The sequence below is a fragment of the Sarcophilus harrisii genome, chromosome 3, assembly GCF_902635505.1.
Source record: "Sarcophilus harrisii chromosome 3, mSarHar1.11, whole genome shotgun sequence".
NCBI lineage: Eukaryota > Metazoa > Chordata > Mammalia > Dasyuromorphia > Dasyuridae > Sarcophilus > Sarcophilus harrisii.
The window spans coordinates 499,982,770-500,008,702 of NC_045428.1; the positions used below are offsets into that span (position 1 = coordinate 499,982,770).

Here is a 25,933-nt window from a genome sequence, read left to right on the forward strand (position 1 = left end):
GTAAGCTAGGGGTTCAATAAAGTGTGAATGAGGAGGGAAGACAGTTCAAAGATATTGAAAATGGGAGATAGAAGGTCCTGTTTAAAGAAAAACAATAGGCCAATTTGGCTGATTTTTAGAGTACAAGAGAGGAATAACACATAATAATGCTAGAAACAGTTTGAAGCCAGGATGTGAAGGACGTTAAATGCCCAAAATGTTTGCCAAGAAGTACTAAGTCACTATTGCACCTATGGTTTAGGAATATCAGTTTGGAAGCTATGTATTAGTCACCCCCATCACACATCATTATATTATAGTCTGTATTATTAACTCTTTGTGTAGAGTTGGTTCCTTTAGGATTAAGTGTAGTGAGTCTTCATGTGAGAGTATAAACAAGTCCTTTGGTGCCTCATGGAGTATAGATTTTACTGATGGGGGAAATATACCTAAGATGAATTACTGTCCTCCACTCCAGAAATATTTTCACTCACCCTCAATTTCTACTTGTTAGAAATACTTTCACCTACCCCAACTTCCACCTGTTCTTTTCAAGTTTCAGCTCAAGCTACCTCCTAGCTGATTCCTTCCAGCTCTTAGAACTGATTAAGGAATGTTAAGGGGGGGGGGGGTCTCCTGAATTTGTTTTCTTGAGTGACCATATTTTCTAGAAACACTGGACCCAGGATATATAGGCGGCCCTAAATGTGTCAAGGACGAAACCTTAACCTAACTTTAACCCTGAGCACCCATAATGCTTTGTTACATCCAGAGCTGGACTTATGTGTCTTTGGGAGTCAAGACAGGTAACAGTCAGTCTGCATTAAGCTGAAAAATTGCTGAGACCCTTGTAGATAAGTAGACTGTCTTGTCTTCATAGTCTAGCATTTCCCATGGGAAAAGAATACAAGTTTTGCCATTGTTCTGCTCCTCTCCTTCAGGAGGGATTTTGTCCTTTTTCCACTTTACTGCACCTTTCTGGTACCTTCTTCTGTAGTCTTGCTATTATAAAAATGCAAACTTATATGTACATTGTGAACTCTCTGGGTTTCATAAACATGCTCATTTCTCTCATAATAAACTTAATTTTCACATAAGGTTCATGAAATTATACTTGCCTGTTGACATATTGTTCTCCCTGAAATTATTTTGGGTATATTTTGTATTAAGAGAGGCAATTTGGTAAAGTGGTTGAAGAGCTAGCCTCAAAATCAAAGCAGTCTTGATTGTGGGTTCACTATCCCTCAGGAATACCCCTAAGAAATTGGAATATCTCTTCTCTACTACCATTGGCTGATTGCCCTTCCAAGTGTTTCCCTTCCTCATGATTAATCTCAAGTAACTATTGCTCTGATTCCATTTAACCAAATGTCTTCAATTACCTTTTACATAGAGATTTTTACTTTGAAGCTATAGTAAGAATAGAAATGTAAATATTTTCCTCCAACATCTTGAATGCACATTCTTGTTAATCACCTGTCTTTGAGGAAAGGGGACTCAAACTTAATGGATCTTTTATTTAGAATTAGTCTGACTAGATTTATGTCCACATATAGCATCACTGCCATATAAGTCTTTATCTCAGTTATAGCTGGGCTAGGACCTCAAGGTTCTTGTCCATTATTCTCGCTCCTTAGACAATGATGCAGGACTAGCCACAATACTTCTTATCGATTCCTCTCCTGGATTCCTGGGCTTTGGATGGTTCACTCTCTTGATCTTTAAAAATTCACAAGGTTACAACTTCCAATCTTTTCACCTAAAATGAAACAATAGATGAAGTAAGCAAAGAACCTCTGAACCCTGGATCTCTGGGGCCACATATCATCTTTGGATGAGAAATAAGCTCAAGACTCCTCTCTATAACATTGTCTTTCTCTCAGGATGCTGTCTGGTAGAAGGAAATAGGTTGAAGTGACAAAGTCAAACCAAGAGAAAAGATCAAGGTCAATTATAATGATGCCTTTTGAAGGCACCCAGCCACTCAAAGAGGCTGCCATTCATTGTATGGCTAGCAGCCAGAAACTAGGCTCAGAATGTCTTTATATGCTCTGTCATCAAGGCATTTATATTCCATGTCATCATGACTTTAAGAAACTTACTAGCTGCATGTCCATGTGCAAATAATTTCATGTTTTTCAGCCTCAGTTGTTTCCCTATCTGTAAAATAGGGATGATAGCAACACCTACTTTACAGGGCTGTTTTGAGGATTAAAACACAAATAAAATGCTTTGCAGACATCAAAGAGCTATATAAATCCTTGCTATTAGCAGACTTCATAGCCTCTTTGATGGAAACACTTGCATGATGGCACCTTGCCTATAGTCACAGGGATTGGGCTCAGTGGTCACTCCCATTCTAATTGCACCTGACTTCAGGTCTTGCTTCTGATATTTGTTGGCAATGTGATACTTACTCTGGTAGCTCTTTAAGTGTCTTAAGTTGCAGACCTGCATCAGCAGAAGGAGCTTACTTACCTGGAAATCACTTATACCAATGAAATAATAAATCTAGCCTCTATTTTCCCTTTATATTTATTCTGTATATACTCATATATGTATGCATGTACACACATAATAATATATGCACAAATGTGTATACACTCATACATATGAGTATATATCCATATATGTATGTGCATGTTTACATGTGCATGTGTATGTGTGTATGTATGTATATGTGTGTGTTTGTTGTCCCTCCCATTAAAATGTAACCTCTTTAAGTGTAGAGTTTTTGCTGTTTGTTTCATTCTCTATATTGTTACCTTCAACATCTTTCACAGTATTTAACACAGAGTAGATGCTAAAATAAATGCTTCTTGATTGACTGAAACATGAAAGTAAATTCCCTACACAGAAAAATTTTCTTATAGATTGTTGTTTGTCTCTAAGACAAATTCTTCAAAGATATATCATCTCTATGTGTATATGTATATGTATGTATGTACATATATATGTATATATATATATTCATGTGTTCTCGATATGCATCATATTCCAAATATAGGCTGTACTCCTCTAATTAATGTTCTTAGAAAAATCTGATTGTTGCCTTATAATCATGCTTTAATGAGAGAAAGACTTGGAAAGTAGTAGAGACAGAGAGAAATGATCATAAAACAAATTTATCTTTTTTTGAATTGAAAGAAATATAAGCGTGTTTCATTGCACATATATTTTTAAAAGTAATTTTGATAATGAATTTGGTGTCTGTGAATGTATGTGTATATATGCATAACTATACATTTATTTTCCTTTTAAAAGCATCTCATTTTCAGAATGTATTCATATTCACAAAGAACATATATTCAAAAAAATGCAATATACACCCCTATTTTTATAGAGAAATCTTGTATATTTGAAGGCGCAATCTGCCGAGATGCATCATTATGCATGTTAAAAGATTCCAAGTTCATAGGACTCTCAGGATGTTTATAAGAAAGGCTATGGAATAACTAACTTTGTTAACATTTCTTTAACAAATCATTTAATTTTGAGCCTCAACTTCCTAGACTTATAAAGTATTAGGGTTGAAAGAGATCCCGTTACATATACTATCAGAGCTAGAAAGAAATTAAAAGATTACTGAACCCCTGAATTTTATAGATGAAGAAACTGAGGTTGGAGTATCATAACTCGCCTAAGATCACATAGCAAGGACAGCAAGAACCAGAAACAGTTTTATGAGTTCCCCAGCTGTTGCCTCTATATCTCATTAAAATATTATAATGCATATGAAAACTGTAAGGAATTGTGAAAATTGCTGTAATTATTATTATCACATTTCATTCATTCATTCAAAAGTGTCATATTGATTGGAATGTAAACCATACTTTCCAAGTGCAGCTGTATAAAATCTAGCTGTGGCATATAATTGTTATTCTTTTCTAGTGTTTGTCTATATATTTTTGTCTTCTCAAAGAAATTTCATTTTAGGGACATTGCCAATTTTGGGATTAGTCTATATTTAGCCAAACATATAATTTATGTATGTGTACAAAGATAAAATAAGAAAAAACACATTTTTAAAGGATGTAAAGGTTATAGATGATTGATTGGTTCAATTTCACCAGAGGGAAGGAGATTAATGAGAGATACCATTGGAAGTAGGTTGGGAACTGGTTCTGGTTGTTGTGGATCTGAAATGAGATAATGTGAAAGATATACGAAAACTTTAATGACTTGCAGGACTTATGGCAGAACAGTAAAGAAAAATATTCTGGCCAAGTCCAACTACCTTAGCCTAAAAAAGAATAAACAATGTGCCAGATATAGTAAAAGAATAGCATTAACAAAGTCAGAAAGAAAAGAAATTCCTGCAAGGTACTGCTCACAGAAAATGTTATGGAACAACAATAAAGGTTGTATCCTTGTATCTGTGCTCCACCTCTTCCACTTTGTGCTATTGACTTACTGTGGTAAATGATAGTAGTAGATACTGAGTCAAAGTTTGAATCTGGCTTGTAGGTGGGATGGAATGGACAGTCTTGAGAAGTCCTGACTGAGCACTTCAGAATTCAATGTGTTTATCAGTTCTCCACTACCATTTTCACTCCAGGACGTGTGATTAATTAATATTCCTTGCTATGGGCTTCTCACTTACAGAAGTAGATCAGTGATTACTAAAATAAAATTTGTAATAAATTGTAAGTGAAGAGAATGAACCCTAGAGTTCATCATTCAATCTTGGTAAAATCTCCCATTAACAGTGATCTGACTAGACTTCTCTGCTATTTATAGTAAAGTTTGAGAGTTAAGTCCCAATAGGAAGGTGACAAGGAATAGAATAGTAAAGAGATTGAAGATTAAGAAAAGAAAAATTCCCACTAAGATTTAAAAAAATACTATGGAATATGAAAATCCCAAGATAAAACTATATAAGAAGAAACTTATGCTGCAATAAACCCAGAAAAAGAATGTGAAATAGTCACAAGGATTTTGAAAGTGATTGGAAAGCCTAATAAAAGAACCAAAGGAAGAAATATGAAATAACTATCTCAGAACAAAAGCTTGGGAACCTTTGTAAGGCAATGAATACTCAAAATAAATAAATAAACTCGAAAGTTCATTTACCATAAGAACATTCATCTAGAACTAGAAGGAACTCTAAAGGTTATTTATCCTCAACTTCATCCATGAGATACACCAGAGAGAATAAATGGCATCCAAGGTCAGTCACACACGCTAAGTAAATAGCAGAGTCAGGATTTGAAATCAGGATAGAAAAAAATAAACAGAAAATAATGAAATATAAGAGATATCTACCATAAAAAAAGATCAACCCAGAAGATGGGGAATAGAAAGTTAATCTAAAAAGAAAAGCTGAAAACCTGTATTGTACTTTTAAAAAATTATGAGAGAAAATTGCCTACCATTGGAACTAAAAGACAAAGTCATTATTGGTAAAAATCCTGAGGTCACAAGCAGAAGGAAATCCTAGATAAAACTAAGAAGTGTATTTTTCAAGATACAAGGCTCTCAAGTCAAAAAATAATAATTGAAGACGTTGAAAGAAAGATCACATGTCAAAGAATCATATAGGACTACCTAAAACAAAGAGAGGAAAGAAAATATTATATGATCTATTGAAAGCTAAAGGAAATTAATTTATAATGAAGAATAACATTTGGCAAAAATTAAATATAATCTTACTAGGGAAAAAGAATTTATAACAGAACTAGTGACTTCTAGAAACCTCTTTGAGAACACATAGATAAATAGACTTCAAAGACAGTCACAAGCAAAAAAAAAAGTTTTTTTTTTTAAAGCTTAATTAGGAAAGGTAAACAGTTTCACAGCTCAAAAAGACTAAGTGATGATTGAACTGCAAGGGAAAGAAGAGTTGATTTTCTTCTTTTAGAGTACCACTATTTTGAAGAACCTGTGAGAAAACAAATAAAGGCATGCTATTTTGCTTATTCAAAATGGGGGAGGGAGGCCAGGGAAAGACAAGTGAGAAGAAGAAAAGAAAAATTTACCATGTTGGGGGTAATTAGAACACTCAAGAGATTATTGGGAGGGAGAGGGATAATAGGAAAATAAGAACCTCATGAAATACATTTTTATCTGATAACAGAAAAATAAGGATCTCATGAACTCTTTTGGGGGACAAGAAGATATTTCAAAAGTAGATCAACAAAAAGCATAAAATGGTAGAAATACATTGAAATAAATGGGGAATGAGACAGTCTAAAGCAATGAAGAGTAAGAAAGTGCTACCAGAGACAGAGAATACAATTTGAAAAGAAGATTGTCTCACATGAAGGAATGGAAGAGAAGAAATATGAGATTTGTTAGAGGAAAAAACAACTTTAACGTCTATAACCATGAATGTGAATGGAATGAACTTACCTATATAATGTATTAGGAAAAAAGGACTTAATTTTTTAAATAAGAAAAACCTTTAAGATATAAAGATTTATAAGAATTAAAATAAGGGAATTGAGTAAAATTTATTATGCCTCAGCAGAATCCAAAAAAGCAATATTAATCTTAGGTAAGTCAATAATAAAAATAGATGTGGTGAAGAAAATAAACAAGAAAATTATAGATTGTTTAGAGGCATCATAGCTAATGGAATAATATCAATATTAAAAAATATGTACACCAAATACTATAGGATCTAAGTAGTTAAAAAAAAAAGCTTAAGTGAATTCAAGAAAAACCTAAATTCCATCAATAATCACTGGGTACTTCAGCATCTTTATTTCATACTTAAGGAAATTTAGCAGAAAGGAATGTAGTTAAGGAGTTGATAGAATATTAGAAAAATAAGTATAATCTTTGTAATAAATGAATGAGAATCTTAAGAAGTACATGGTTTGTTTTTGGTTTTGTTTTGTTTTGTTTTTTACAGTGCAGCTTTACAATTCCAAGAATAGTTTTCCAGAAATTTAAGACAATTCCTAGCTCCACCATCAGTCTACCAGATTTGTCTTTCCAAAGTGTCTCCACCATTAAATAGTTCCATGTTTTATCATCTTTGCCATTTTAATGAGTGTGAAGTAAAACCTTTAATTTATTATATAATGGTTGTTTATTTTTGTAAAAATTTTTATTTTCTTTTTGATCTTTTGATTATTACCTATATAATGTATTAGGAAAAATAATTCTCTCTTTTGGAGAGTGGCTCTTGGTATCATACTGGTGCCAAAATTTTTATCAAAAACATTTTAATTTTTCCCAGTTGACAATTTCCCTTTTTATTCTAGATCTAAAGATTTTGTTTGTATAGTAACTTTTTAATTCTGTATAGTTTCTAAAAAGTAATTTTACAAAAAATTTCATTACAAATTCACTCCCTTTAACCATTGATTCTACAAGTAAGCTAATACTCCAAGAAGATCAATAATAAAAAGAGTGGTCTTATATATAGCAAAATATTTATAGGAACTCTTGCTGATAACAGAAAAAATTAGAAACAAAATGTAGCTATTGACAGAAAAATTGATGAACAATTTTTAATGTAATGGGCTATTGTTATATTGAAATTATGAAAATTGGGAATTCATAGCAAAACTAATCAACTTATATTTATTAAGCACCTACTGTGTACCCAACATTGTACTTGGTACTGGGAGTAAAAATACAAAAATGAGTTTCTTTGTTCAGGAGATTTACATTTTATTGGGAGCAGAGGAGTAGAATACAAAATATTCTATGATAAAAAAAAGAAAATGCACACAAACTAAATACTAAGAGATAGGGTGGAGACAGCTAGCACGAATAACTGGGGAAGAAGGAAAGTTTGTTTTAAAAGAAGTAATGTGTATTTTAAAGGGAGCTAAGTTTTTAAAAAGAGAATTCCAGGCAAAGAGGCTAGGGATGGAATATTGTACATGATAAACAGCAAATAGGGTAATTTGGTTGGATGATAGAGTGAAAAGGGAAACCTGGAAAAAATAAGCAGAAGTCAAATGATGGGGTCTGTATCCATCTGAATGGATGATAGGTGATAAGGAACCACTGAAGGAAACTTCTTGAATAGGGGTGACATATATTCAGAATCTGGCTTTAGGTACCTATGAGGAGCATCAATTGGAAGGACAGAGTCAAATGCAAAGAGATCAATTAGGAAGGTGCTGAAGTAATTCTGATGAAAAGTGATGAAAGCCTGGACTAGGAGAAAGTATAATATAAATACAGGCATGGATGTAAGAGATATTATAAACACAGGCATGGATGTAAGAGATACTGAGAGAGTAGAATCGACAAGCCTTGGCAACAAGTATTAAAAAAAAAAAAAAAGTGAGAGTAAAGAGCTGAGGCTGACTCTAAAGTTGAGAAACTGGGTGTCCATAAGAATGGGCATACTCTTGACAGAAATAGGGAAATTAGGAGGAGAGGTGGTTTTTGGGAGAAAGATAATGAGTTCTGTTTTGTACATGTTAAATATGAGATACTTATGGGACCTCCAGGCAAATATATCTAGTAGGCAGCTGGAGAAGAGGGCAGATAAGAAAATGTTTATGATGTTGAAAAGAGCATAAAATGTAGAACTAAGAGAACAATATAGACAATGACTCAATAAGGCAAATGCAAACAAATGGTAGCTGAACTTGGATTAATTGCATTGACCAATTTTAGACCTAGAGAACAGAAAATGAAATACACATCTCTTCTCTTAGTGAAGATATGGGGGAGAAACAATAATATAGATTGTTGCATATATCATCAGATGCAGTTGATTTGCCAGTTTTGCTTAACTTTGTTGCAGGGAGGGTTCAGTAGTAGTATTATCCAGTCAACAGGCATTTGTTAAGCATTACTATTAGGGACTCTGCTGAGTCTTGAGATTATAATAAAAAACAAAAACATAACCTTTCTTCAAGTAGCTTACAGTCTAATGGAGAAGAAAATATGTGAACATCTATGTACAAGCAAAATATTTACAGGATAAATTGAAGATAATTGACAAATTAGAATTAAGGGGGACTGGGATTCTGCAGCAGGTGGCATTTTAGCAGACTTGAAAGAAGCCAGGGGAACCAGAAGACAGATTTAAGGAAAGAGAGAATTCTAAGTAAGAGGAAATATCCAGGAAAAATTATATAAAGTTAGGAGATGGAATGTTTTGTATGAGGAACAATAAGAAGATCACTGTCATTGGATCATAGAGTATGTGGAAGGAGAAGTAAAGTGTGTTAAGACTGGAAATGTAGGAAGGGGCTAGGCTAGGAAGGAAGAAGGAAGGAAATAAGCATTTAATAATACTTAGTACTATGTGCCAGGCACTGTACTAGAGCTTTACAATTATTATCTCATTTGATCTTCACAACAACCCTGGGAGCAGGTTCTATTTTTTCCACATTTGAGTTGAAAAAACTGAAGCAAATACAAAGGTTATTTGTCCAAGAAACACAGCTAGCAAGTATCTAAGGCTCAGTTTGAATTTAGGACTTCTTAACTAAGTATTTAGTACTGTATCCACTGCACTGAAGGGCTTTAAAAGCAAATCCAATGATTTTATATTTGATTCTGAAGTTAATGAGAAATCACTCAAATTTATCAAGTGACATAGTCAGACCTGCAGTTTAAGACAATAACTTTCATAACTAAGTGGAGGATAGATTTGAGTGGGGAGAAACAAAGCAGGAAGACCAACCTGAAGACCAAGACTACTGTATTAATCCAGTGTGAGGTGATGAGAATCAGCTTTAGAATGTTAACAGTGTCTGAGGACAGAAAGAGATGTTGCAAAGAGAATAACTGACAGGATTTGCAATTGTTTGAATATAAGTTCTAAGAAAGAGAAGGAAAGGAAAAGAGAAGAGAGGAATGAAAAGGAAAAGAGAAAGAATAGGAGAAAAGAGAAGAGGCAGTTTTCCTTCCTGCCACGTGTGTCTGTGAGTACATGTCACTTCTGTAGATGGGAGTTCGTGATTTTGAATGAAAGAACATTCTGAATGGGAAGTACTCAGTTATATGTTTGTGAAATCTTGATATCTCATCACAGAATTTCACAGTGATTAGAATCAGTAGAAGAATCCAGCAGAATTGGTCAGTAGTCACCAAAGTTGGGACATGACTATGAAGTGATTTTATAAACCAATTCTTGCTTCAGCCAGTTCTCATATTCATTATCTCTTTTTGGTCAACAGCAAGCTTTATAACAAATTATAAAAGTCTAGAGTCAACTCTATTCTAGAGTTTTTTAAAAAATTGTCTAGTCCTTCCCAAAATTGGCTTGGGTGATACTTTAGAAAAATCCAACTGCAATTTTCACTCTTTTTGTTGTTTGCTTGCATTTTGTTTTCTTTCCCTTTTTTTTCTTTTTGATCTGATTTTTTCTCGTGCAGTATATTTGTGGAAATATATATAAAAGAATTGCACATGTTTAACATATATTGGATTACTTGCTGTCTAAGAGAAGGAGTGGGGAGAAGGGAGGGAAAAATTTAGAACACAAGGTTTCGTAAGGGTGAATGTTGAAAATTATCCATGTATATATTTTTAAAATAAAAAGCTTTAATTAAAAAAATCTCACTGCATAAGCTTCATAAAGTCTACAAAAACAAAAATACTAAAGTTATTTACGTCCTGAATTTTCCATTTAACTTTTTTACCTTTCTGGACCTACATATGGAGTCTTCTGGAGAACAGAATTACATTCACTTAAGAAGGGTCATTCTCAGTAATATAAAATCTCACATCTATAAGAGGGGCTCTTCAGGTTATTTGCCTGAGCTATATACATTCCACTCAATCACTAACCCATAGATATAAATTTTAAAACCCCAAGATAAGATTTTTTTGAATGGGCTACAACAGTTTGGCTGTACTTCTACAAATCATCATATGTATCTCTTAAATATAGAATTGACAATCTGTTGAATTTTTAAAAGCAAATTTTTGTGATTATCTTGTTATTACATTGATTAAATCCTTTCCCTTTACCAAAGACCCATCTGATATAACAAGTAATATTTTTTCAAAAAAAGGGAAATTAAAATTATCTATACATTGAAAAAGTTTAAACATGTATATACATATACATAGTATTCCAATCTAATATATCTTCCACTTTTGCAAAGAAATCAGGAAATTTCTTTTCTCTTTGAAGTGGTTTTGTCTTTGAAGTGATGCTTATTCTTATAATTCTGCACCATTCACTTTCTGTTGATCAGTGGTAGAGGTTCTTTCTGTATATTGTTTTGTAGGTTTGTTTCACTCTGTATCAGTCCATGTGAGACTTAAGTGTATTCATGATATTTCCCTAGGGATAGCTAGATAGTATAGTGGATAAAATTCTAGAGCTTTGAATCAGAAAGACTCATCTTCATGAGTTCATATCTAGTCTTAGACATTTACTAGCTGAGTGGCTCAGGGCATGTCATTTCACCTGTTTGCTTCTGTTCCTTATCTGTACACTTCTCTATAGAGGGAAATGATAAAATATTCTAGTATCTTTGCCAAGAAAACCTCAAAATGAAGTCACAGAGTTGAATAGGATTAAACAACAACAAAAACAATTTATTTAGCCATTCCCTAGTTGATGAGTATCTACTTTTTTTTCCAGATGTGTGCTACTTAAAAAAAAAAAAAAGAAAATGTTCTTGTAACTATTTTGGAGCATATGAGGACTTCTTATCGTTTTCTTTCTTCACCTTTATTCTTTGGGACAAGGGATATGGGTATTTTAGTCATTTTTTGCATAATTGCAAATTATTTTCCAAAATGATTGTACCATCTTAGAGCTCCATCAACAAAGAATTAGTGTGTCTCTTTTCACATCTCCTCCGTTGACTATTTCCTTTTTTTTTTTTTTTTTTTTTTTTTTTTTTTTTTTTTTGCCATTTTGGCCAATTTGCTGGTTGTGAGATGAAATCTCAGATTTGTTTTGATTTACATTTGTTTTATTAATGATTAGGAACATTCTTTCATGTGATTGTTAATATTTAATAGTTTTGGGGGGTGAAGAACTGTTTCTTCATATTTTTTGACTACTTGTCTATTAAGGAATTGCTTTTGGTGACATATGTCCATGTATATATACATACAAATACATATACACACATATAGATAGATAATTTGTTAGTTGTTGATATATCTTGTTTATAAAATACATATCTGAGAAATATGATAAAAAAATTTTCCCATTCAACTGTTTCACTTAACCCATATGCATTAATTTTATTTGTGTAGAGACTTTTCAGTTTCATGTAATTACTTCTGAATATACATGATCAGTAATGATTTCATGAAATTTAAAACTAATTCATTCAAAACCAAACAAGGGATAGAGATAATTAAAAAGTAATTGCTGTTGTCTCTTGTTTGATTAAGAATGCATCTCCCTGGAGTTGAGGAGGGAGAGCATTCCAGGTATGGGGGACAGCCAGAAAGAATGCCCAGAACCAAGATATGGAATGTCTTGTTTGTGTAAGAGCCAGAAGGCCAGTGTCACTTAGATTGAAAAGTGTCAGGGAATAAGGTGTAAAAAGACTGAAAAGTTTTGATAATTATTGCATCCCCTAACACACACCTTTACCCTTTCTTTTAAGGAGAAATACTTAGTGGAGATGAAGCCTTCTGATCAGGATACAAGTCTTTGACCCATTGCCTTCAAGAGACAGTGTAGCAGAGACTTCCAGGTCATGTTACAAATAAGATGAAGGACTAAACATTTTCTCCAGTCCTCAGGAACTCAAAACTCTCCCAAATAAGAATTATGTGCAAAGGTAAAGTAAATACAGCTGTCTCCATAGGTCAACATACCAAGAAATCTACATCAAAGAAGCAAAATCCCCAATCCCAAAAGTGTTCATGATGCACCACCCTTCCCTAACCAATCTGAATTTTTCTTAGCAAGCCAGAGCTACTCAACCCATAGGCTTGCACTCTGAGATCTCCTCAACAATATTCTTGTTGTGGCTATAGTTGATGCTCACATTGAAGAGTGTCTCTTGGTTTGGTATATTTATATCAATTGATTATATGTTATGGATATTATACTTTTATCATAATCCATGGCACCTGAATGGACATCAGATGCCATCCTGTCTATCTCATTTCATGGATAAAGAAACTAATATCCAGAGAGACAGTAATTTGTCTAAGATGGTGGATATAAAGATTTTTTCTTTAATAATTTCTATATTGATTTTGAACATATAAAAGTTTTAAAATATTATGTAGTTAAAATTGCCATTTTTTTCTTTTATGAATCTATATATCCCTTTTTGTTTAAGAATTCCTCCCTGCTATTCATGGCCATAGTGGTGAATGGTATCTCTTTTCATTATCCTATAATTTTTATATGAACTTTTATATTTAAGTTACCTATTCATTTGAAACTTTGTTGTGGCATATAATATAACTTGCTGGTCTAAGCCTAATCTCTTCCCATCTGTTTTCCAGTTTTCTGAGCAGTTCTTTTTTAAAAAAAAGAAACCCTTCCCCCAGTGGTTTGTATTCTTGTGTTTATCAAACACTGGCAACTGTGTTCATAAAGAAGAGGATATTTTGATTAAGTCATGGAAGATGGATTTTGATAAGCAGGGATAGAGGTTGGGGAAGTCTCAGAGGCATGAGCAAAGTCTCAGAGGTGGGAAAGTATAAAATAAATTTGAGTACTTTAAATCAGTTTGACTAGAGCAGAAGTAGTATAACCACTATTGTACCCCCAAATTTATACTTACCTTTTGACCTAGAGGCCACTACTAATATTACAAAGAAATCAGAGAGAAATCATCAATACACACAAATTTTTTTTATAGTAGAACTTTTAACTGTGACAAAGAACTGAAAGGAAAGTAGGCACCCATCAAATGAAAAGTAGTAAACTTCAACATGGTTGGAGAAGTTGTCAGGGTTTCATATATAATCCTCTTTTCTATTTTCTTTTGTTTATAGAAATGCTGTTTGTCAGTCTTTGCTAAAAATATCAACAAAAATTTTTCTTAAATCTGAAGTTTTGCTTCACACCATCATTTTGCAAAGATGACAAAAGGCAGAAAAGTGACAATTGCTGGAGAGATTATAGAAAGACAGGCATTTCAATGGAGCTGTAAATTGATTCAACCACTCTGGAAAATAGTTTGGAATTATACCCTCTAAATCACTAAACTATACTTTTTTTTTGGCCAAGTCATGCCACTGCTAATGCCACACTGAGATGAAAAAAAGAGGGAAATTATCCATACATACAAAATTTTTATAGTAGGACTTTTCATTGCAGCAAAAACTTGGAAGCAAAGTGGGCACCCATCAAATGGGAAATGACTGAATAAATTTTAAATGTATGGTATAAATGTGATATAAAAATATGTTGGAAGAAATGTCAAAAGGGATGGACTCAGAGGAACTTGGAAAGACTGATATGAATTAAGGCAGAGTGAAATGAGAAGACATATGTAGCAGAGTGGCAAATAGGCTCCACTCTGCTGAGATCACATGGGCTAGTAATCTGCCCCACTAACTGTCTTCTACCTGCCTTTGAGGTCTACACATTCACTGGTTCCTCTTCTCCATCTCAGCTTCCTGGATAAAGTTGCTAATAACAAAATATTGCCTTTGACCTCTAGTCTAGGATTTCCCCAAAGAAGGGAGAAAAGTCAAAAAGGTAATAATATAAAAGGTAAAAATAAAATATGAATCAGATATTAAATAGTTTACTCCCACACAAAAAAATGCAATAAAGAATCAAAAATACTGTAGTCAATCATCAGTCATCTAGCATTTATTTAAGCACCTATTATATGCCAAGAACTATGCTATTCTTGAGAAGCTTATACTCTTTATTGGGAAGAGAAAATGCAAATCATTACATACAAGATATATGCAGGATAATTTGGAAATAATCCACATAGCTTCAGAAGACACTACCATTAAGGGTGATAAGAAAAGTCTTACAGATGAGAAAGCTTTAGCTGAGGTTTAAAGGAAGCTAGAAGAAGGAGAAAGAAAGTTCTAGGCAATGACTATCCTTGGAGATAGTTCAGTAAAAAGATAAGGAGGCCTCTGTCACTGGATCCTAGAATATGTTGAGGCTAGAGAAGAAGTTGGGGAAGAATGAGATGTAAGACTGGAAAATTAGGTGAAGTTATAGAGCACTTTATAGGCCAAATAGAAGATTTTATATTTGATCTTGGAAGCAATAGAGAGCCACTGGAGTTGACTGAATTGAGTGAGGTGACATGATCATATTTGTACTTTAAGATCAATTTGACAATTGAATAGGGATACCTCTTCTCAAGAGCTATCTGTAAGGGAGACTTCATGCAAGAGCATTTCTTCTTCTAGCAGGCTTAGAACTTCATGTCATAGACTCCAGTACAGCAACCAACATGGGTGAGAAGATTTAGCCAGGCAATTGATATCTCTGCATATTGAAATTTCCATATTTTCCCTCAGGAGAAAGGAGAGGATATCTGCACATGGTTCAAACTGAAGAGTAGGCAAAAGTGTTATATGCAATAGCTACAACATTATAAAGAAAAACAAATAGGAAATTCCCAAAAATTCTCATCAAGGCAGTAATAGACTATGAGTCAAAAGAACCATTGATGAATCCAAGGAAAGTGCATTATAGAAACAGATTTTTGGATGTGGCCAATGTGTAGATCCTATTTGCTTGTCTGGGCTTATTTAGTTAAAAGTTTTTTTGTTTTGTTTTTATGGGAACGGGGAGGGAATTTGGGAAAGAGAAGGGAATAATGAAAATAATGCTGCCCAGAAAAAGAATAAGAAAAGAGAAAAGTGGGTCATTGTGACATTTTTTAAAAATGATTTTTAAATTAGTATAAAAATAGGGATAGATTAAAGAGACAAAGACAAGCAGGACTTCTTTAGAACTGATAAGTAGAATATAATACATAAATTTTAAAAGAAATCCAAGTTCTAGGTAATTGAGATAGAGGGTTTTTTATGTGATCCTTTTTTTTTTTTTCTGTAACTGTTCATGTTTATCAAGGTTTGCCAAGTTAAGAATAAGAAAAAAAAAGATAATTTAAAAACAAGTCAAAAACAATGAATGCCAAGCTAAGGAATATTATTAATCTCTATTTCTAGATGAGGAAACTAAGACACAGAGAAGTCAAGGGGTTTTATTCAAGGTCACACAAAAGGTAAGTAGTACAATCTGTGCTAAATTCTGGTTCCTAATCAAGGGCACTTTCTTTAAAATTAAATTTTATTTTCAATTCTGAATTCTCACCTTTTTTCACCCCTCCTCTGCCCGTTATAGCAAGAAAAACTAAACCTATAGTTGTGCAGAATAAATCCCTGCATTGCTCATATACAAAAAAAAAAAAAAAAAAAAACAAGAGAAAATGCACTTTAATTTGCATTCTGCATATATCCATTTTCTATCTGCAGGTAGATAGAATATTTCATCATGCATGAATTCTTTGGAATGATGATTCAATTATATAATCACAATATGATTATTGTGCTGATCAGAATTTCCAAGTTTTTCATAGTTGAATGTCTTCACCATATTACTGTTGTTATATAAACTATTCTCTTGCTCACTTCATTTTGCTTCATCAAGTCATGCACGTCTTTCCAGGCTTTTCTGGAACCCTCTCTATTTTTATAGTATAATAGTATTCCATCCCATTTCATTCGTTCATATATCCCTTTTAATCCTGGTTGTCCTTTAGGGTTTTGTCCTAAACTCCTTTCTCTTCTCCCACTTTGCTAATTTACTTGATGACCTCATCAATTTCCATGGATTTAATCTCTATACTGATACTTCTTTTTTTAATAATAGCTTTCAATTTTCAAAATACATGCAAAGATAGTTTTCAGCCTTCACCCTTGCAAAACCCTGTATTCCATGCTTTTCTCCCTCCCTTCCCCTTACCTTCCTCCCCTAGAAAGCAAGTAATTCAATAGATGTTAACATGTGCAATTCTTCTACACATATTTCCACATTTATCAAGCTGCACAAGAAAATCAGATCAAAAAGGAAAAAAAAAATGAGAAAGAAAAAACACAAAAAAAGGTGAAAATACTATGTTGTGATCCACATTCAGTCCCCATAATACTCTCTCTGGATGCAGGTTACTCTCTTCAACACAAGTCCATTGGAATTGGCCTGAAGCACCTCAAGGTTGAAAAGCTAGATCTATATACTGATAATTCTTAAATCTGCTTAAATCTATTCTCTGCTGACTTGCAATCTCATGTCTTTAGATGCCTTTCAGACATCTCAATCTAGGTGTCCAATAGATATCTTAAACTTAATAGAATTCATCTTTCCTCCAAATCTTCCTTTGCCTTGTACCTTCCCTATTACCTTAGAGGGCAATATCATCTTCCCACTTACTAAGCAGCATCTTCAGCTCCTCATTGTCTCTTCCTCCAGCCACCCTATGTCAACATCACCTTTGCATCATCTCTTATTCAATTTGTCACCTCCTCTCTTCTGATACTGTTGCAGTATCATCCTGCTGCAGGTCATCCTGCCTCAAATCTCTCCCCAATTCAACCCATCCTCCATTTAGCCACTAAAAGGATTTTCCTAAAGCTCACCTAATCACAACACTCAATAAGTTTTCAAAGTCCTCTATAACCTCGTCCTCTCCTATCTTTCCAGTCTACTAATATCTTACTCCCTAACATAATCTTCCATTTAGTACACTGCCTTCCTGCCTGTTCCACAAACAAGACACTCCATTTCTCATTTTGGGCATTTTCTTTTGCTTTCTTCCCTACCTGGAATGTTCTCCCTCTGTCTTCAGCTCTGACTGCTGACTTCCCTGGCTTCCTTTAAGTGCTAATAAATAACTCACCTTCCACTGCAAAGCTTTTCATACCTCCTCTTAGGTCCAGTTTCTAATTATAATACCAGAGAAACTGAGGTGAGTTTTTTTGGTTTTATTCTTTAATGTGGAGAATTTAAGCTAGCTGACTGAAAGGGAATATGTTTCCAAAGCATTGGGTACAGAGAAACTGAAGCGCAGAATTTATATGGAGTTTGCAAGCAGAATACAGCAAGCTAAGAATGCAATTGGCTTTTGCAGCTGTTGTTATCAAAGAGAGAGGAGTTACCTTGGCATTATTAACCTGGGGTTTTGACTCAGGCCCTGTCAGACAGGGGAGGAAGGCTAGGTAACATAACTTGGTGTCTTTGTCCTTGACAAGAATTCTATTCCCAAAGTAGTTTTTGGACAGGGATGAGGTCAGAAAGGTAAGCACCTGGAGACTATATTTCTTTTCTATCCTTCATTATATTGCAGTAGTATATGAAGGGAAGTAGGAAACTCAAGGTTTAAAATTTTCTTTTTAACTCAGTTTTCCTAAGTCTAATTGCACAAATGAAAAAGGGGAGGGAGGTGTATGGCCTGCTATCCAGGACCCAACATGGGAAGGTGGGATATGGCCTACTATCCAGGGCCTAATATAATCTCTGTTTGTTTTCTTTTATTTAACTTGTATATACTTTTCTTTGTATCTCTCTGTCTTGTCTCCCCTGACTTGAGGACAGGGACTGTCTTGGCCTTTTTATTTTCCATGTTTAGCAATGCCTACCATTGTAATAAACACATGTAGTAAGACCCCATATGGGATTGTGTAACAATGTGGGGTGTTAAGAAATTATGATTTATTTTCAGTAAATGTTTGCTTTGTATATCTATTTTATATACCTATGTTATGCTGGACAAATTGAGACAAGACAGAGATTAGGTTTTTAATATTTTAATAATGGAGAATTTGGACTAGCCCATCAACCGGCCAAATGGGACTCTTGTCTCAAAGCATCCGGCACCCAGAAAGTAATTCCAGAGACTTTTATAGGACTCCAGCTATCAGGGAAACAAAGGCAAGGAGGGCAGAACACTGGGTAAGTCATGATTTCAGGAAGGACCATGACTTAGTCCTGACAGATTAGGGGCCAAGATAAGAAAGTTGAGCAAGAGACAGAAGTCTGAGACAAGAGATACCCAAGCATTTGAGATAAGCCATCTGGAGTTTTATGACTCTTTGGAATGTGAGAGTAGCCAGAGCTTTGAAGCCCCAATTCTCACAGTCCCAGTGGGGCAAGGAAGGAGGAGGGTGGCTACAACAATTCCGCTCAGGGCATAATAATTCAGGGAAATTGAGTCAAAACAATTCAGGGAAACTGAGGTATTACATCTATATACTTGGGTTTGCATAAAAATTTTTGTATGAAAAAGGGTCATGAATGGAAAAAGTTTAAGAAGCCCTACAATGAATTCATACTTATTTTTTCAATCTTATATCATAATTCTTTGGAGGTCTAATTGCTATAGCACTAAATAAGTAAAATAATTTAGGTAGTATTTTTATTTCTATTATATTAGTCCAATCTTATCTAAGAACAATGACTATTTCTCCAATTATTAAGATCTGTCTTTATTTGTATGAAAAATGTCTTGTAATTGTATTCAAATATTGTGTGCTTATGTTTTTGTATGTATGTCTTGGCAGTGAATTTAAGTGAAATTTCTTTCTTTTCCTGCTGTATTTTGATATTAATATACAGAAATGAAGATGATCTGTATGGATTTTTTTTAATTTTAAGATTTTGCTGAAGTTGTTTTTTTTTTTTAATTGATTTTCTAGAGTTCTCAAAATAAAGGAAATATGATTGCCTCTTTCTCAATGATTATTTTTTCTGTTCTTTCTTTCTCTCCTCTCCTCTCTTCTCCTGTCCTCTTCTCTCTTTTTTTCTCTTCTCTCTCTCTCTCTCTCTCTCTCTCTCTCTCTCTCTCTCTCTCTCTCTCTCTTTTTGTCTTAATGCTATAAATTAGAAAAGCTTCTAATTTATCTCTGACGTCGTATACCTTCTAGGGAAATATAACAGTGGTTTTGGAGTCTCCTCACCTTGGGGAGCTTCTGTTCTAACAATAATGTCAGTAGTCCTAAATCATCTGGCTTTGGAAACTCCCATGCTCAATCTGTCTGATTCTGACCATTCCTTAGTGGGATAGCTTCTGGTCTCAGGAAGCTTTCACAGATCAAACTCCTGACATAGTAGTCTGACTGATAATCTAGACAATGAGAACCAAATTCCTTCCTACCTATGAGTCATAGAATTAGCATATCAATGCTAGAAAACTGGATAAATGTCTCTCCTTGCTTCTGTTTCTCTGCTGAATTCTCTTAGAATTCCAGCTAGCTTTGAATTGGCATTACTTACAATAAACTTTGCCCCTTGACTAGGAGACGGGTTCAAGTCTGCACATTCTTTTGAGACACCTGCGACCCTAGTCTGGGACCCCAAACTTTTAGGATCCCCTTTCCCAATCTCAACATCTCCATTATAAATAATGCTTGCTCCTGGTTTTAAATAAATACAATTTATCATTTTAAGGAATGCTCAATTTATTCCTGTGATTTCTAATGTTTTGAAGAGGAATAAGTATTTTGTTTCATCAAAAAATAATTCAGCATCTACTAAAATAATCTACAATTTTTGTTGACTTTGTTACTAATATGTTCAATTATCCTTATGGTTTTCCTAATATTGAGTTAGCCCTTAAATATCTGGTGTAAGTCTGATCCGATCATATTATATGGTCTTGTAATGCCAGAGAAACTGAGGCAGGAGAGAGATTAGAGAGCTTTTTTTATTATTTTATTAATTGGAGAGCATAATTGACTGGACAGGACTCTTGTCTCAAATTATCCAGTTAGACAGAGATAAAGATATACTGGGACCAAGGACTCCATGTTGGTCCCAGGACTGGAGGAGACTGTCATCTCAAAGAATCCAGCATGCTGCATGCAGCAGCCAGCCTCCAGCAATGAATGGGAGAAACCCAACTTCTTAAATACCTTTTAGAAACAAAGAAGGGGTAAGAAGTGCGGGAAAATTTCTGTCAGGATGGGGGAAGACCATAAATCCTAAAAACTCTTCTGAGTGACATTTGCCTTTAGAGGAAATTAACTTTCTCCCATGATCTCTTAATTGCCAACTCAATCTGTAGTCCTCTTTAAAAAACAAACAAACAAAAAAAAACCTTTCGGCAGCCTATGATACTGTTGATCAACTCTTCCTTTAATGCTTTCTTCTCTTTAAGTTTTCCTGACACCATTCTCCTGGTTCTCCTGCTATCCAACTATTTCTCAGTCTTCTTCACTGTCCCTTCATTTATGTCTTGCCACTAACTGGCTGCTCTACAAGACCCTGTCAGGGTTCTCTTCTATTTTTCCTCTCTATGTCACTTTGCTAATTCATCAGTTTTCATGAGTTCAACTATTGTGTTTCTGCAGATGATTCCCAGATCTATTTGGTTACACACTAATTTGGTTACATAGCTAAGTGACAGAACCATACCTTTTGCTTGTGTTCTTTCCACCGCCATATGCTTTTCCTAAAGGCAACGTGAATAATAATGGTTATTAGTGTTACTTTTAATAAGAGTTCACATTTCTATGACTCTTCAAGGTTTACAGTGTGCTTTTTTTTCCCCCTACAAGAGCCCTGTGAGGAAATAATAATGGTAACTGGCATTTATTTAGTACCTTCAGGTTTACATAGTCATTGATATATATTATCTCATTTGTTCCTCACTATAACTCTAGGAAGTAGGTACCATTATTATCCTCATTTTATAGTTGAAGAAATTGAGGCAAACAAGTGAAGTGCCTCACTTAAGGTCATACAGGTAGTATGTCTGAGAGGCTGAATTTGAAATTAGTTCTTCCAAGTCATCTCTATTCCACTTAGCCACTTAGCTATCTCTTTAAAAAAGATTAAGTGACTTGAGAGTAAAGATTGTTTCAATTTTTGCCTTTGTATGCCTAAGCATTTAGCACATACCTGGTAGGTGGTTGGTGCTTAATGCTTGCTGATTATAATGTAATATAATATAATATTATGTTATACATATATAATTATATAATACATAATATACAAATATTATATCTGCAATATAGTTATTAGCTGTTGTAAAAGAGACTCAAAATCAAGCCTTCTAACCTCAAAGCCTCATGCCCTTCCACTTTACACTTCCTCACTTCAATTCATTTTTTGTGGTAATAATAATGGTTCAGTGTGTTTTTTGTTTCATTTCTTCCTTGCTTTACTTCCTAGGAAACCTTTTGACAGGATGTCAGGATCAGGACTATATAAAGTAGATGATGGATGTCATTATCTCACCAACTGCTTTCCAGCTAGAAATATATTCAGGTCAAGAAATGAAGGTAATAATAATTCCTTAGCCATAGAAAATTCTAAGTTATAAAGATTCCCTCTTCTCTCTGTCCTATTCCCCATTGTCAGTAGATCACCAATCCTTATCCATCCCTTTTAATCACAGTGTCACAAGGTCACTATAAGGATCAATCCCAGAATCTCACAGTTTGAAGGATACTCAGAGGGTATTTAGTGCAATTTATACCTTAATATTAAATCCATGCAATCAATTAAATTGCCTTCCAGACAAGTAATCTACCTTTGTATGAAGGGTTCCTTTGGTAGGAGGCAGACTATCACTTAAAGCAGACTATTTGGGGCAATTGTAGTTTTGACTTTTTCCACCTATTGAGTCAGAAATTGCTCCCTTGCAGCTTCTCCTCCCTAATATTAGTTCTACCCTCTTGAATTCAACTCTAATAAATATAATTCATCTTCCAACATAAATGTAAAATGTAAAGTAAAAAGTAAAGCACTATAAATGTAATGTAAATGTGGAAGAATTAACCAGTATCAATCATTTTCTGTAAAATTATCCTTTATTCTTCCCTTCCTAGGGTGAGATGGTTTCCATATATTCCACATCTTATATACTTTCCTTTGGATAGGCTTTAACTTGTCAATGTCCTTCCTAAAATGTGGCCCTACAAGTAAATAGATACCACAGATAGAGTCTGACCAAGGGCAGAGATGTACAAGATTATGTATTATGGACCTTACACTTCTCTTGATGCGTTCTAAGTTTGAATTAGTTTTTTTGGCCATCATATTAAAGTTATAGTTGACTTACTAACTTTATCAGATTTTTTTCATATTATCTGCCATACTTGTATATTTGATTTTCAAATATCAAATTGGATAGTGTATAACTATGTTTGACATTTGAATGTATATGTATATTGGCATTCAAAGCTCCTTACAATTTGACCCTTTCCTGGCTTTCCAGTCTTATTATACTATCTTCTTCTCCATATGATCCATCTATACCGATCTATATATATACTGATCTATATATATACTGAACTATATGTTCCTCACATAGGACATCCCATTTCCTATCTCTGTGCCTTTGCCTTGACTTTTCCTCTCCTAGAATGCAATCTCTCCTCACCTTCATCTATTAGAATCCCTTACTTCCACACTCAGCTCAAATGCTACCTTCTGCAAAAAAGTCCTAGTCTCCTTGACTGCTGGTACCTTCCTTCTGATACTGCCTTCTGTATAATCTGCATATATCTTATATTTGCCTTTGTAATCCAGCTCAAGGGCCTATTTTTTATGTGAATCTCTTTGTTGGGGATTAAGTGGTTAATGTCCCACATTTGTTGCTGGGGGGGCGGGCAGCTGGAGTTGGTGAGAGCAGGAAAAAAGGGAGCTTCTAAATTTTTCTGGTTTTCAGTTTCAGGATTGAAGCTGAGTATTCCAAATTCTCTTGAGGTCACTGGGAAAAGAGAGAAACCCTGGGGAAGTTAACATAAAGTTATGTCCCATTGCCAGGTTGCAATACTAGAGACTTTGCAAATTTTTCTTTTTAGATAAGATCTGGGTTACTCTGTCTCTGTCTCTATCTCTTTCTGTCTCTGTTTCTATCTATGTCTCTGCCTCTATCTGGCTCTGTCTTTTTCTTTATCTCCCTCTCTTATTTCTGTCTCTGTCTCTGTCTCCATCTCTCTCTCTGTCTTTGTCTCTGTCTTCTCCTGCTCTCGTTCTCTTCACCCTATGTATATCTCTGTCTCTCTGTGTCTCTCTGTCTCTGTCTTTCTCTCCCTATCCCCATTCCAAATTGTCGTCTTCTTTCCCCCCTTCCTCATTCTCTCAGTTGAGCTGAGATACTTCCTCTTGAAGGAGAGAACTCCTTTAGTCCATAATGTTTGGTATATTTTCTCATATGTATACTTTCTCTGATTTCTGTTTTGCCATCAGCATGGATAATTGGTTGATTGGCTATGTATGTTCATTGAGGAACTGGCCTTTTGTGGGAAGGAAATTAATCTTGGATACAAAGCTTGGGGCCTTCCTTCCCCATTGAAAATAGCTATCAGGGACTATAGTTTGAATCTAAAAATGACAGCTCCTAGACTAATAATATTTATGGGAGCAGATAGCTATTTCTAGCTCAGTATCCTGCCCTGAGTAAAGTTGTAAGGCCCCAATCTTTATTTTCTTTCCTGGCAGGAATCAAAGTCTCCCTTAGAAAAGGATAAGGGGAAAAGATGCGAGAGATGTCTATTTTTGCCTCTCTGCAAACTATATCTAAACAGACCATGTGGACATACATAATCCACACTGATAAAAGAAAGCATCCACCACACATGACACCCCTTGCTACACCTTTATTTTTATATGATCTCTCTCCCTGATTAAAAGATACGCTTCTTGAGAAAGGGGGCTGTAGTTGCCTTTCTTTACATCACTAGCTTTTATTGTAATGGAGGAAAAAAGGGAATTTAGGCCTGTATACATATCTGCACAAGTCCCAATATCTCCCCTCTCTTCAGTCAAGGGCTCTTGCCTATCCCATAATTAGAACTGTATTGCTTCTCTGTCTCCTCTCCCTCTGAATTATCATCACTGTCATGACCACCAAGTCCAGGGTGAAAGTATTCAAATATTTTGAAAATGCTCAAATATTCTGAAAATTTTTAAGCCAATAAGAGGGCAATGCATAGGCACAGGTTGGGCTTATTTAGTACCATATTCCTACATTCATGCTAAAACCTTTTAGGGCTCACTATCTATTCAAAATCACTGCTTACAAGCCCCCATTTTTCTCTGATTCTCCATCAGACCAACCAGAAATAAACAAGAGACCTCACAGTAAGACAAAAGAACAAAAGACTGAATAGTAGGTAAACAAAAAGGCAATGGGCAGCAGGCACTTCATCACCTGTTTTTCAAAACCAGCTCCTCCAGCTCCTGCAGTGCCAGGAGGGTGAGCCCTCATTTGTCTTTATCTTTGGAACTATTTTACTGACACGGTGTTGCAAGCTCAGGAACAGAGAGGGCAGAATGGCTTTCAAGTTGGCTGAGCATCAGAGCTTCAAGGTTTGGAGGACCAGGAAGTCTTCACAGCTCACTGGCATTACACGGAAGCATGCCTGTCAGAAAGCCTTCCCCCCTCCACAGCTATTATTCTCCAGCACAATATAGCTAGATGCTCAGTGTTGCAATGTATGGCTGCCTAAGTTTATGAAGGAACAGAACGTCCTCCGTGTTCAAAAAGCTAGCATTGGCGTGATTTAACTTCTATTCGCAACAGCAGGAATTAATTGCAGCTGAGGGTTAGCATCCTGGCTCAGAATCTAATTTTCTGATTTGCCCAGGATCCTGCAGTTATATTGCATCATAAGTAGGCTTCTGGGGCAGTTAGATGGCACAAAGGACAGAACACTGGCCCTGAAGTCAGGATGAACTGAGTTCAAATTCAGCCTCAGACACTTGCTAGCTGTGTGACCCTGGGTAACTCCAGTTGCCTCATAAAAGGAAGGGAAGGAAGGAGGAAAGAAAAGAAAGAAGGGAAGGAAGGAAAAGAAGGAAAGAAGGAAGGAAGAAAAAGGAATAGGATTCAAACTCAGGTCCTAGCTGGGTCAGAGAAAAAAAAAAGGAAGGAAGAAAGAAAAAGGAGTAGGATTCAAACTCAGGTCTTAGCTGGGTCAGAAAAGGAAAGAAGAAAAGAAAGAAAAAAGAAGGGAAGAAGGGAGGGAGAGAGACAGGAAGGAAGGCAAGTCAACTTAACTCCAGTTGCCTCATAAAAGGAAGGAAGGAAAGAAAGGAAATAAAAAGAAGTAGAATTCAAACTCTGGTTTTAGCTAAGACACAGAAGGAAGAAATAAAAGGAGGAAT

The 25,933-nt window shown here is 34.9% G+C and overlaps 1 protein-coding gene across 3 annotated transcripts in view; it reads left to right on the forward strand.

Moving 5' to 3' along the window:
- Positions 1-25,933, forward strand: part of XRRA1 (X-ray radiation resistance associated 1) — a 122,644-nt gene that overhangs the window by 4,670 nt on the left and 92,041 nt on the right. For 2 of the 3 annotated variants that reach the window (XR_004233244.1, XM_031961397.1), the window contains exons 3-5: positions 12,483-12,659; positions 15,991-16,046; positions 21,989-22,098. Coding sequence is in view for 2 of the 3 variants with exons in the window: in XM_031961397.1 (XP_031817257.1) it covers positions 15,991-16,046; positions 21,989-22,098 (166 nt within the window). In the remaining variant the exon portion in view is untranslated. The remainder of the gene's footprint in view (positions 1-12,482; positions 12,660-15,990; positions 16,047-21,988; positions 22,099-25,933) is intronic. The other variant, XM_031961398.1, reaches the window with a different exon arrangement.